The sequence below is a fragment of the Hemiscyllium ocellatum genome, chromosome 32 (assembly GCF_020745735.1).
Source record: "Hemiscyllium ocellatum isolate sHemOce1 chromosome 32, sHemOce1.pat.X.cur, whole genome shotgun sequence".
NCBI lineage: Eukaryota > Metazoa > Chordata > Chondrichthyes > Orectolobiformes > Hemiscylliidae > Hemiscyllium > Hemiscyllium ocellatum.
Genome location: NC_083432.1, coordinates 34383771 through 34396114, shown reverse-complemented (window position 1 = coordinate 34396114; position 12344 = coordinate 34383771). Strand labels below are relative to the sequence as shown.

Sequence of the window (12344 nt, the reverse complement as noted above, 5' to 3'; positions counted from 1 at the left end):
ATCCAGAGGCTCACTGATGGTGTTACCTAGTATGGTGACGAAACGACTGAAACATAACCTTCCAGCTCAACGAGCAAACCCACATCCATAAAATGACTAAAAACCCCAAACTATCTGATTGATAAAGGAGAAATTACATGGGTTAAGAATGCCTTTTTATAATAAAAAAACTAGTTAATCTGCTAATGACAGAGTGTATAATGGTTTCAATTTATTGATTAATATTCATTTACAAATGAATTGCAACTACGACATTTGTAGTCAATTCATCATTGAACTATTTTATGCAAAAATCCTTGAAAAACAGATTACATTATTTACAAATGCATGATCACTTTATTTTGTCAAGCTACTCAATAAAAGAAATAATAATGGTACAGTAAGTCTTCGGCTCATCCGATCATTAAAATACATCAATTGAAAATCGATGTAAACAGACCTTGCAGATTAATTGAGTTGGGATAGGGATAACAGTACTGGAGTACATCCACTTTCCTGCCTGAACATAAATGTCAGTTAAAAGCCTTCTGGATGGAGAGACAGCACATAGAGATGTGGTTCCAAGCTCCTACTAGCTTCAACCGGAACAGTAACTCTCACTGTATCCCATCATATTAATTGTTCCCACTTTGGATAACATAATGGTTCCTGTGGGTAAAATTGCTGACCTGTGAACTCTGCTGATTGACACAAAGATTGAGACTAATTTTGCACACAAACGAGCAGAGGCTTTCAACCTATCCTGGGATGCAATTGGATTCTGGGTTCAAGTAGGAGAGCTTAGATATCAGAAACCAAAAGATAGCTCTCACCCCAGCACTAAATCATTCCCTTTGAAAGACGTGTGGTTTTTTTTAAAAAACAATGCCCCACTTCCCATAACAGTTTTACAAACTAAGACAATTGAGACCAACATCTGCAATATGTACAATGCTACATAATCACTGCTGCGATAATTGATGCCACTTTCCTTAAGTAGTGCTGGAAAATGGCTCTTGCTCGACATAAACTAATGTTACTTTGTTGACCAAATTCCTCATCTCTCTTCCTGAAGGTATATTGACTCTTCGCTGAGGCACTGTTTCACAGGTCCTGATGTGTTTGAGATTTGACCAAATGTTGCAAGATATTGAACTGTAGATGGAAGACATACGTCCAATACTTGCACAGGGACCTCCAGCAAGAGCCAGTGGACAACAAGCAGATGGAGGGAACTCTAGTCTTCTCTCCCCCACCCTTCTCCTTAAGCCTGGAAAGGAGTAGTTTGTGCTTTTTGCTACACTTGCTCTGGAAACCAACACAATTCAGGGATGTAGACCCGATGGAAGTGGCATAACAACTTTATCATGGACCCACTGAGCCATAGCAGGCATTTTCTGCAAATTAATTCAGCAATGAAGGCAAGGAAAGGGTGGGATTGGGCTACAAGAGGTTGATAGTTCTTTACTGACTATGTGACCAACTGTTTGCCTGCTTGTGAGTTTTACAATTGACAACTGTGCTCGCTGGACAAGGGTCACAAAATTTAATCCAAGCAGTGAGTTCAGCCTCCAGATTGATTCTGGTAACTTTGGTTTTATATCTCAGCACTGCCCACTTATTTCTCCTCAAATCCCTGTTGGATCTACCGTCAGATTCTATATAAAGTATTCACTACATGCTGGATAAAGACGCTTTGAATAGTTAGTTATTGAAGAACAAACCACATCATTCGGTGCGTCTGCACACTCAGTGTGGGCGTTACAGTCGGAGGTTACTGGTGGTTTGTTTTTCATTAACACTCTATGCTGTCATTTATCTAGCTGACCAGAAAGCAGGGGATAGCTTTCCCAATGTGAGAGTTGGCAAAAATAGCACATAACTGAATCATGACAACACAAGAAATTTTGATTTTCAGTTTGTAGAGTGTATGCACTTTGGTCTTCCTACCTGTTTGTCATTGGGGGAGTGCAGCAGAAGTCCACTAGGTTGAGACTACGTTGTTCTAGAAGATTGGTTCTACTAGGCCTGTGCTCACAAGCAGTTAGAAAGATGAGAGGGGATCTGATTGAAACAAATAAACGTCTAACAGGGCTGGATTGACTAGATGCAGGTAGGATGTTTTCCCTGGTTGGCGAGTCTCAGACCAATGGTCACAGTCTCAGTACAGAGTAGACCATTTTGGACTGAAATGAGGAAACATTTCCACACTCAAAGGGCAGTGAACCTGTGGAATTCTCTACCACAGAAGGGTGTGGAGACCAAGTCATCGACATTCAAGAAAAAGACAGATTCATTTTTAGATGTTAAAGGCAACAAAAGGGTATGGGGAGGCAACAGGAACATGGCATTGAGATAGAGGATCAGGCCGCTCGGTCCAACAAGTCCACACCGACCCTCTGAACAGCATCCCACCCAGACCCATTCTCCCTACCCCATCCCTGTAACTCTGCATTTCCTGTGGCTAATGTGTCTAACCTACACATCCCTGAAGATTAGCAATTTAGCACGCCCAATCCATCTATGATCACATCGAACATGCTCTGCCATTCAAAGGGCTGAATAGCCTACTGCTATTCCTAGTTTCTATGTTTATATCAGTATCCTAGAGTAGTGACCCAAGTCAGCAGGGACTGTGCGAGAGTATGGCCATTCTGAATAGTAATGTGCCCTCAATGTTAAATGGACTGCCCACACTCACTGCCTAAATATATACATGAAGATATGCCATTCTGGGTCTAGTATCATTGAACTGTGTCCAGGCAATCAGTGACAGAGCAAAAAGAAGGCTAGAAACCAGTGTGTGTTTTAAACTTGGTCCTCCTTTTCCTGTTTTGTTTATGATGTGCATTCACTCCTTGGTATCAACCTTCAGTCAGCACATCCAGGATAAACTACCAGAGGTCATCATCTAATGGACACATAGGTCAGCCAAGATTGCAGTAACGTTATAAAGCATAATGTAAAATAAAACACCCATTCACAAAGGCAGGGTACAACCTACTTGCTCACCTTGCTGTCTACAGGATGGCAGCAAAGTAAATGACCTCAGTCTTGATCTCAAAACAAATAAAAATCGGTACAAACACTAATTTGACAAATGGATTTTTAAAAGAAATTTTAAAACTATTGATTGTCCCAAACTTGCATATTTCAGGTGCAACATGCTTGAACTTGCCTAAAATGGCAATGTCAGTTGAGGAATAAAATTTGTTTAACCGTGCATTATAAATACCATGCTTCCTTGCAAAGTTCTCATTCCTACAAATATCAGCAAAAGTTATGGCTCATGACTACACTGAAAAGCCTGTGACCACACTTGGCCACTTTTCCTTCAGACTAACCGAGTGTCTTAAGGAAATAGGACAAAAGCAACAATTGACCAGCTTAGTTTAAACTAATGTGGCCATCATGGGACAGGCCAAGAGAGATTAGTACATCTATTTCTATGCCTGAAGTAGTGAACCTAAAATACATCGCAAATATTTTACACATTGTCATATTAATTGGTCAACACAAGAGGTAGCTTTAACTATTCCTCTGCCATAAAGATGTCCAGTACTCTACACATGGTTTAATAATCACTTCACTGATATTATGCCACCTCCACACTAACAAGATGAGCCTTAATACCTGTGAGTAAATAAAAGACTTAAGCTAGCCTCCAACCTGGTACAGACTCTAAAGCTGGCTGGCAAGGCATTTATTCCTCATTTTCACTTAACACTATGAGGCTGCTGGAGCTTTCTTCCTCAGAATTTTGCTCCTTACTCTAAGTATCAACTAATTGCATTGGGGGCAATGTATATGATCCATTTGTACTTCTCAATTTCATGTTTAATTTATTTCTACCATGGGGCACATGCTGAAAATACAAAGCTATGATTCAGAGAGTGTGACATAAATAATCTGAGAGTAACTCTTTAATGAGCAATGCTACCTTCCAAAACCTGCAGGCACAGGCAGGTGGATAAACCCATTTGGGTTTAAGCCAAACAAGAGCTCAAACTTCGCTGGCAAGATAGCAATGATCATATCCACCACAGCCAGGAATGTATTGTATTTAAGGCTGATCAAGGTAAATGTGTTTAAGGGGAATTAAGTACTGTCTGTTTTCAATACCAAACTAGAATTTTTCCATTTATAGACAATGTCCAAATGTGGAAGATTTTCTGGGGGAGAGGTCCATGGCCTATCTTGGATAGAATACACGCCTAATTGGAAAACTCACTGATAGTCGTTGATTTACAAAGCCAGGACAAGATCTCCCCTCCCATCAGGTAAGTGCAGGATCACCAAAGTTCAGAGCTGTTTGAGAGAGCTTCCTGGAGGCCAATGCCTTGCCCTAGGTGTTGTACAAATTAGCGCAAACCACCCCCCATCCAAACAAATTGACAGACAGGGATTTATCTTTCTGGTAGGCTGGCTCCTTCACATCGCAAATATCGCTGAAGTAATTGCAGCTCTTGGTGGATATGACCCTTGAGTGGTCATTGATTAAATCACCGAAGTGCCTCATTGAACGATGGGGCATGAAGGTTGGCTGAAATGCAATTTCTCTGACGGTGGTAAAAGGGCAGGTATCTCTTTGATGCCAACTCACCCAATTATCAGCTTCTCCCACCAGCTGCTCTACATTTTATGGGAGAGGTATATTCCAAACCCAGTGTCAGGTCATTGCATGCTTGAGAGAAAAATTACCTCCGTCCATATTCAGCCAATTCCAATTAGAGAGAAATATCATTGTTGTCATTTCCAATGCAATCAGCTCTCAGAGATTGTTCACTGGTGCAAGGTTTTGTCGGTTTTGTGCTATGAGCATGTTCTCACTGGGAACTAGATACAGAACGCACTTATTTTTAAAATGGTTCATTCAAAATACAGAGAGCAAAATCTACATTTTTGACTGGATCCCACTAATTCATGGAATGAGAATTTATTTCCACAGCTGATAGATTTGCAATGTAACTTTCAATAACACTCAGATAATTTACTTCCATATCTCAAACTCATGCTTAATGAAATGTCTAAATGTGCAGCCACATGATAATCCCTAATAAGAAGTGACAAGATTACAATCCATGCACTCTCCGTAGATTTAATGCAGATTGTACACTATTGTTATAAATGCCCAATATTTATACTGCATGCTGCTGGATTCTGAAGCAGGATTCCCCATTTTAAAAAGGTGTGTTCGTTACAAAGATTAGGTTTACCTTTACATGCAGTGAAGGAAACGAACCGCCAGTCAGCTGATCAGTCAGAGCTCGATTTAAGATTAGGCTTAAATACGGAATTGTATTTGATAGGAAGTGATTTAGTGCATTTTATGCATAGTGTGTTGAGGAACAAAATAGCATGCTTGTTTTACAAGTAAATATTGGGTTTTGCAGTTCTACTTTGAATTTTTCTGGACTTCTTTTCCAGTACTCCCCTATTCAATTTTGCTAAAGTCAAATGAAGTTTCATTTAACTCATGTGTTGATTTTCTACTTTGCTTAACTCACATCCAAATTACAACCATAGCTTTTTTTGTTTACCACAATAACCATCCTATGTTTTAAGGATTTTCAAAACAGGTTTTCCTTCCTCTTTGAACAACTAGAGAATAAAAATGTTCCTTTTTTAAAATCTATATCCTCTGGTGGGAGTCCAATCTGTTAGATTTTTGGGGGAGCTGTGATATCTATTTCCCAAACAAGTCTCTGCTACACAGAAACACAGTCTACACTCGGAGACCCCAACTGTAATACCAGCTTGATAAATGGCTCTAATCACTGCTGATGAGACACAGAACTTAGAAGTTAGACAGCTAAGGAAGCAAAGATGTCCCAACTGCAGAGAGGGAGAGAAACGGACCAAAGTGAGAAAATGAAGAATATCTGTTCAGTCAGCAGCCATGAGCCTTTGAATGTTGGGTGTGTTTCTGAAAATGTTCTGGCAGATTTCTACAAGAAAACTCTTGCAATGAAACTCAATTTAAAAAGCATAAATATGGCAGATTTCTTTTAAAAATTGAGAAGAACAAATAGACTACATGTTGGGGTTTGATCAATTTGCTGCTTATTTGGGAATAATGAATTTTTAAAAAAAAAGACATGTCTCAAACTATGAAAGAATCTAGCACAATGTGTATATGTGGTGGGTGAGACATATGCAAGAAAGAAATAGACAAAACAATCCTCTAAAAATCATATACATGACGACTTTATATCCCCAGTTATTTGATATACGTATGTTTAAAGCAACAGATTCTAACTTATAATTTCTACCAGTTTCTAATAGTTATTGCAGTGCAATTAGAGAGATTAAAAACCCAACATTTTCCTTGTTGTTGATCAATACATATATCCTTTGTTATAGTGCTGTGAATTGATGCAGCCAGCATCTGGCATGTAGGGGGTGTTCTCGTCCAGATGAGACAGGGGAACAGTGTCTTCTTCATTCACGTGCCGATCAAATTCAGACTTCAGCAGCGGCCGCTGATTGTCAGGGAATGCCAAAGAGAAGAGCGCTTCTGGTTCACAGACGAACTTGTACACGTATCGCTCGCCAGCCACCTGCAAACAACAAAGGTCATTGGAGTACACCAGAGGGCACCCAGCTGCTCTGTACACAGAGGATAACAATGCCTCATTCAGAGTTTGTGCCAGACTTCTTTGCAAGTTCTCTCCTCTCCTCCCTTGACAGTTCATGAAGCAATTGATTTTCCATGATTGCCAGAACCTTCTTTTTAAAATAAAACAGGTGCAAGCTTAGACATGAATCTTGGCAGGCTATTGGGCTATGGAGGGCATCACAGAAAACCCTCTCCTATCTTCAGCTGACCCCTGCACATCCACGCGCTTCCTGAGTATGTCAGTGCTCTGTGAACAGCAGTGTAAGGCTGGCTAATTACTTTTCTCCAGCAGAGAGAAGTTAAGGCCAATTATTGTGACTCAGATGGGATTAGACAACTGCATACAGCAAGGATCTAACGTGGCTCAGTGCCACACCAGGTCACTTACTGGAAGGCAAGACTTAGAGCAAGCCTGAACTGCCAAGTACCAAGTGCAACCTTCATGACAGATTGTAATTTTTTGGCATGCGATCAGACCTTGGGCCAGAAAATTGTGTGGAAAACATCTAACTGTGTTCATTCCAGATTAAAAAACAATACTAAATTAAGACAGAGTTTCAATCCAGCTTCCAGTTGAATAGATTGCGTGGTAAGCAGGAAATGAAGACTCCCCATCATACTATCAATTTTCTACACTTACTTCACCATTAAGTCATAGAGTCATACAGCACGGAAACAAACCCTTTGGTCCTACCAATACATGCCGAACATAATCCCAAACTAAACTAGTCCCACCTGCCTGCTCCTGGCCCATACCCCTCCAAACCTTTCCTATTCATGTACTTATCCAAATGCCTTTTAAATGTTATAATTGTATTCATATCCACCACTACTTCAGGAAGTTTATTCCACGTCCGAACCACCCTCTGTGTAAAACATTTGCCCCTCGTGTCTTTTTTAAAATCTCTCTCCTCTCACCTTGAAAATGTGCCCCCTAGTCTTCAAACCCCCCATCTTAGGGAAAAGACAACTGCCATTAACACCATCTCTACCCTTCACGATGTTATAAACTTCTAAGGTCACCCGTCAACCTCCTACACTCCAGTGAAAAACATCCTAGCCTTTCTTCATAACTCAAACTTTCCATTCCTGCCAACAGCTATTCTTTCCCCAACTGCTTCCAATTTCTTTTCTTGAACCCAGTCAGCTAATCATTTGGGAAACTGGTGGAGGACAGGAATTAAAATTGCAAGGGAATCTACAGTTTAAACACATACAGGTCACGTACTATTCTGGCTCCATAATATCAAGTCTGGACTTTAAATGGGAATGGGAGGGGTTTAAAAAAGGAATGAAAACATGTTTACTTCCTTAAGATTGTACCTAAAGTTATGGATCATATTTGGAAAGGTTGATCAGGTTGGGTTTATACTCATTGGACAGCACGGTGGCTCAGTGGTTAGCAGTGCTGCCTCACAGCACCAGGGTACCAGGTTCAATTCCAGCTTTGGGCGACTGTCTGTGTGGAGTTTGCACATTCTCTCAGTGTCTGTGTGGGTTTCCTCTGGGCACTCAGGTTTCCTCCCACAGTCCAAAGATGTGCAGGTCAGGTGAATTGGCCATTTTAAATTGCTCATAGTGTTAGGTGCATTCGTCAGAGAGAAATGGGACCGGGTGGGTTACTCTTCGGAGGGTTGGTATGGACTTGTTGGGCCAAAGGGCTTGTCCCTACACTGTAGGGAATCTAGTCATCTAGTCTAAATAAGGTGATCTTATTGAAATACATGAGGTGAGAATGGGGTGATACAGTTTGGGAGGAAGTGAGGACTGGAGATCAGAGTCAAAAGGTTTATACCTGAAATGTCGACTCTCCTGCTCCTCGGATGCTGCCTGACCTGTTGTGCTTTTCCAGTGCCATGCTTTTTGATTCTGATACAGTTTGGGGTCTCGCAGTTAACACCCAGGAGAAATTTCCCCACCCCTTCCAAGGGGCCAGGAGTCAGTGGAATTCCCTTCCTCAGAGAGCAGTGAAGACTTGGACATTAAATAATTTTAAGGCTGAGTTAAATTGAGTTTTGATCAATAGGTGAGTTAAGGATTATGGGAGGCTAACAAAGAAGCAGAGTTGAAGCCAAGATCAAATCGGACACGATGTTGTTACAATACAGAGCAGGCTTGTGAGGTAAAATGGTCTACTCTTGCTCCTAAAGCGTGCACTCTCACTCTCCTGCCGACATTCATTCCGACTGCTTCCCTGCCCATTATGCTCTCTACCACCCCATCCCACCTTGATAAGGTTGATCAATTGGCAATCCCGCTGCATCCCTATCACAATCTAAGATGACCCTTGCTGAATTTTACTTAATATGAATTGGGGAGTTGGTTTCAGCAGCACAGTGGCTAGTGGTTAGCACTGCTGCCTCTCAGCGCCTGGGAACAGGATTCAAATCCAGCCGCAGACAACTGCTTATATGAAGTTTGCACATTCTCCCAGTGTCTGTGGGGGTTTCCACTGGGTGCTTCAGTTTCCTCCCACAGTCCAAAGGATGTGCAGGTTAGATGGATCGGCCTTGGTAAATTGTCCCATAGTGTCCAGGTTGGGTGGATTAGCTATGAGAAACACTGTTTACAGGAATAAGGTAGGGGCCTGGGTCTGGATGTGATGCTTTTTGGAGGGTCGATGCAGACTAGGAATTCTATTAGATTCAACTGTAGAATTGAAACTGAAACTTTGGACCCAGTGGCTGCATTCCTGTCTGGATTGGAGTGTGTCTATGACATGGCTTTTGGAAGTTGCAGTCTTATCCAATGTTGTGTAAAGGAAGTGTGTTAAAGTCTGAAATGATGAATGTGATCAGGAGATGTGCATAGTTAGAGTGTTAGTTGATTGGCAGGGAGTCAGGAGGCTGGTCACGTAATTTATGCAAAGGTTTATTGGGTGGGGACTCAGTTTAATCTTTACAAAAGAAAATGGTCTGATTTGATGTGGCTGCTAGTCACAATAAAATGATCACTTTAATAATTACATTGAACTTACCTTTTGCATGATCCCCTTCTCGTAATAGTAGCGAAGTGAACGGCTAAGTTTATCGTAGTTCATGGCTGGTCGGTTCTTTTGCATTCCCCACAGTCTTGCCACCTATAGAAAGAAAATCATTTGTTCAACGCGTGCACAAAAATAAGAGAAGGTTTCTGGTATTTGCCACCTTTCGTGGAAGGATATCACCATTTTTAACCAGTCTGGCCTACAAGTGGCTCCAGGTCCATACAGTGATGTTGCTGAATCTTAACTGCCCACAGAAATGACATAGGAATGTCACCTAACCTGCTATAGAAAAATGCACTACAGACGTATCGATACTTCAGGGATTGCACCATTTCAAGGTGGTTTGTAATTAGGGCACAGGATAGGAGGTATATCAAGGTACAATAATAGGAGCCTAGGGCAGGAATACCACTGGGGGTCTGTATTTTCTGTCCTCCCTCACAGCTACCTTCTTGAGGGGTCATAGTGTGGGCAATTATCATTGTCTGTGTCAGCAATATTCACATCCCAAAAACAATAAAAAAAACACACAAGTTATGAAGAATGGCAGAAAATGGATTCGATATTTTATAATAGGCCTCATGGCAATACAACTTTGAACGCAGAAGTTTATGTAGGTTTAATCAGCAACACTAAAAAGTGGTTATCATTAAAGAAGACAATGCAGCAGATCACCTGGGCCTAGAAACTGGTCATCAGAATAAAACCCTCAGTCTGCATTCACCTGTAAGTCAACAGTTCGGATGCGCACCCTTTTGCATTTGTTCTGAGTACAACTTGAAATGCAACCTTTTCTTTACAGATGTTGACAAAGCAAGTGTGCTTTTCCAGAACTTTTTGTTTTCTTTCAAATTTCCCACTTTTAATTATGTTTAAAAGATTCATTCGGCACCATTGAGGTTTGTTTCACTTTTGTTAAAATTGTAGTCCTCACTTTCACAATGTAAACAGAGTAATACACAGCTGTTACTTTGGAGAAATAGCTGCTCGAAGTGTAGCTGATACAACCAATCCACATGACCATGGACTTAGGGGTCAAATTACTTTAAGAACATTTTCAGCATGACAGAGATGAATATCCTTGATGTAACATACAATCACAAGAATTAGGAACAGCACTAGGTCACTTAGTCCCTGGACTTGCTCTGCCACTCAATTAGATCTTAGCTCATTTTTAAAAAAATCATTCGCAGGACATGGGCATTGGTCAAGCCAACATTTATTGTCCATGCTTAACTTGCTCAAGGACAGTTAAGAGTCATCATATTATTGCGGGTCTGGAATCACAAGTAGGTCAGACCAGGCGAGCAGGACAGTCTCCTTCCATGAAGAACATTTATGAGCACAGATAGATTTTTCTGACAACTGACAATGGTTTCATGGTCATCATTAGATCCTGATGGTGGGGCAGACAAGTCCTTAACATCTCAGATCAAGATGGCACCCCTGACACGCAGCATTCGCTCGATTAGTGCCCAGAAGGTGTCGGGGAGAGTGTCTATGGATTCAGTCGCAGAGTCATTGGTCAACACTCAATGTTAAATCTCATCCATGGCAGAAAGAGTGGTCCCCTGGATAAGAGACTGGTCAGTATGAGCGACTGCGTGAGCAGAACCCCACAAGGGCTTTAGTAGCAAGAGAAATATTGGCACAGACAAGACTTTACAACAGGAGAGACTGTAGAATTTCTCACTAGTTATTAAAAGAAACTATAATGCAATGTTATTTCTAAGAAATGGCTAATTAGAGAAAGCAATCACATTTACTCGTCAAAATATTGGATCCATGTCTGAGTGCTTATGCTTTGCTTCCATGTTTTTCCAAAGTTGTCATCCCATCTTTAAGGCATCACCTGGGGAACAACTAATGGATTCCCACAGCCAACAACAGCTCAGCCGCAGGGTCATTCTCTGGGTGGAACCTTAGAGGATGAATGTGATTGGATGACTGGACATTGCCACTATGTACACATTGTAATGTGGTAAGTCACATTACAAGTGTATAGTCGGTGGGCGTGTGACAACCTCTGGTGAGTAATATTAGAGAAGCAGAGATCAGAATTTCCGTTTACCTGTGTGTGCAAAATTGTACATAAATAAACTAATTACTTTTCCCCCTGAAAGGGCAGTCTAAAGGCAGATGTCCCAAGGGTTAAATAATTGAACTGCATTAACCAACAGGTCTTTGTTTAACAATGTGGCCTCAAATGCACAATGCTTTTTGGAAGCTCTGAGCACCAAGGGAGAGTAACTTTGTTAAATGGAGTCATCAATCACCGACTGACACTAATGGGCATGTCCCTGATCTCCTCAGTTTATTGCTTTGATGTAAATGTTGATTTTTTTTAAACTGTCAGCACCTGGCCCTGGGTACAGAATGATGCCATTTTCATGTCAGCAAATAAAAATGATACCTGGCCCAGAAGAAAGCAATAGCTCCTCGTGGATGATGCATGGGTCCCAGGGTTTCAGCGGGGAGGCATACCTCGCAATGTTAACAGATTGTGGGTGCTACTGTACCAAACCATTCTGTAGGGAACATGGTCCAATCAGCAAAGATAGTTTATCTCAATAGATTTGGGCTTATCAGAGAAGGCCTTGGACCAGTGAGAAAAGAAACTCCATGGGAATTTCCATTTCCCACTGGTATCCATTGCACATAAACAACCAAGATGAGTTTGTGATGTACACACAGATTAATATCCTGTCAATGCCCATAGTCAACATGCACAAAATGGATGTTTTGGTGAGGTATTAGAAT

General features: G+C 41.2%; 1 protein-coding gene across 1 annotated transcript in view; it reads right to left on the bottom strand.

Moving 5' to 3' along the window:
• Positions 1-307: 307 nt before the first annotated feature.
• Positions 308-12344, bottom strand: part of etv4 (ETS variant transcription factor 4) — a 114410-nt gene continuing 102373 nt past the window's right edge. Inside the window, exons 12-13 of the mRNA XM_060849106.1 lie at positions 9576-9677; positions 308-6539 (exon numbers count right to left, since the gene is read on the bottom strand). Coding sequence (XP_060705089.1) covers positions 6318-6539; positions 9576-9677 — 324 coding nt within the window. The 3' untranslated portion in view covers positions 308-6317. The remainder of the gene's footprint in view (positions 6540-9575; positions 9678-12344) is intronic.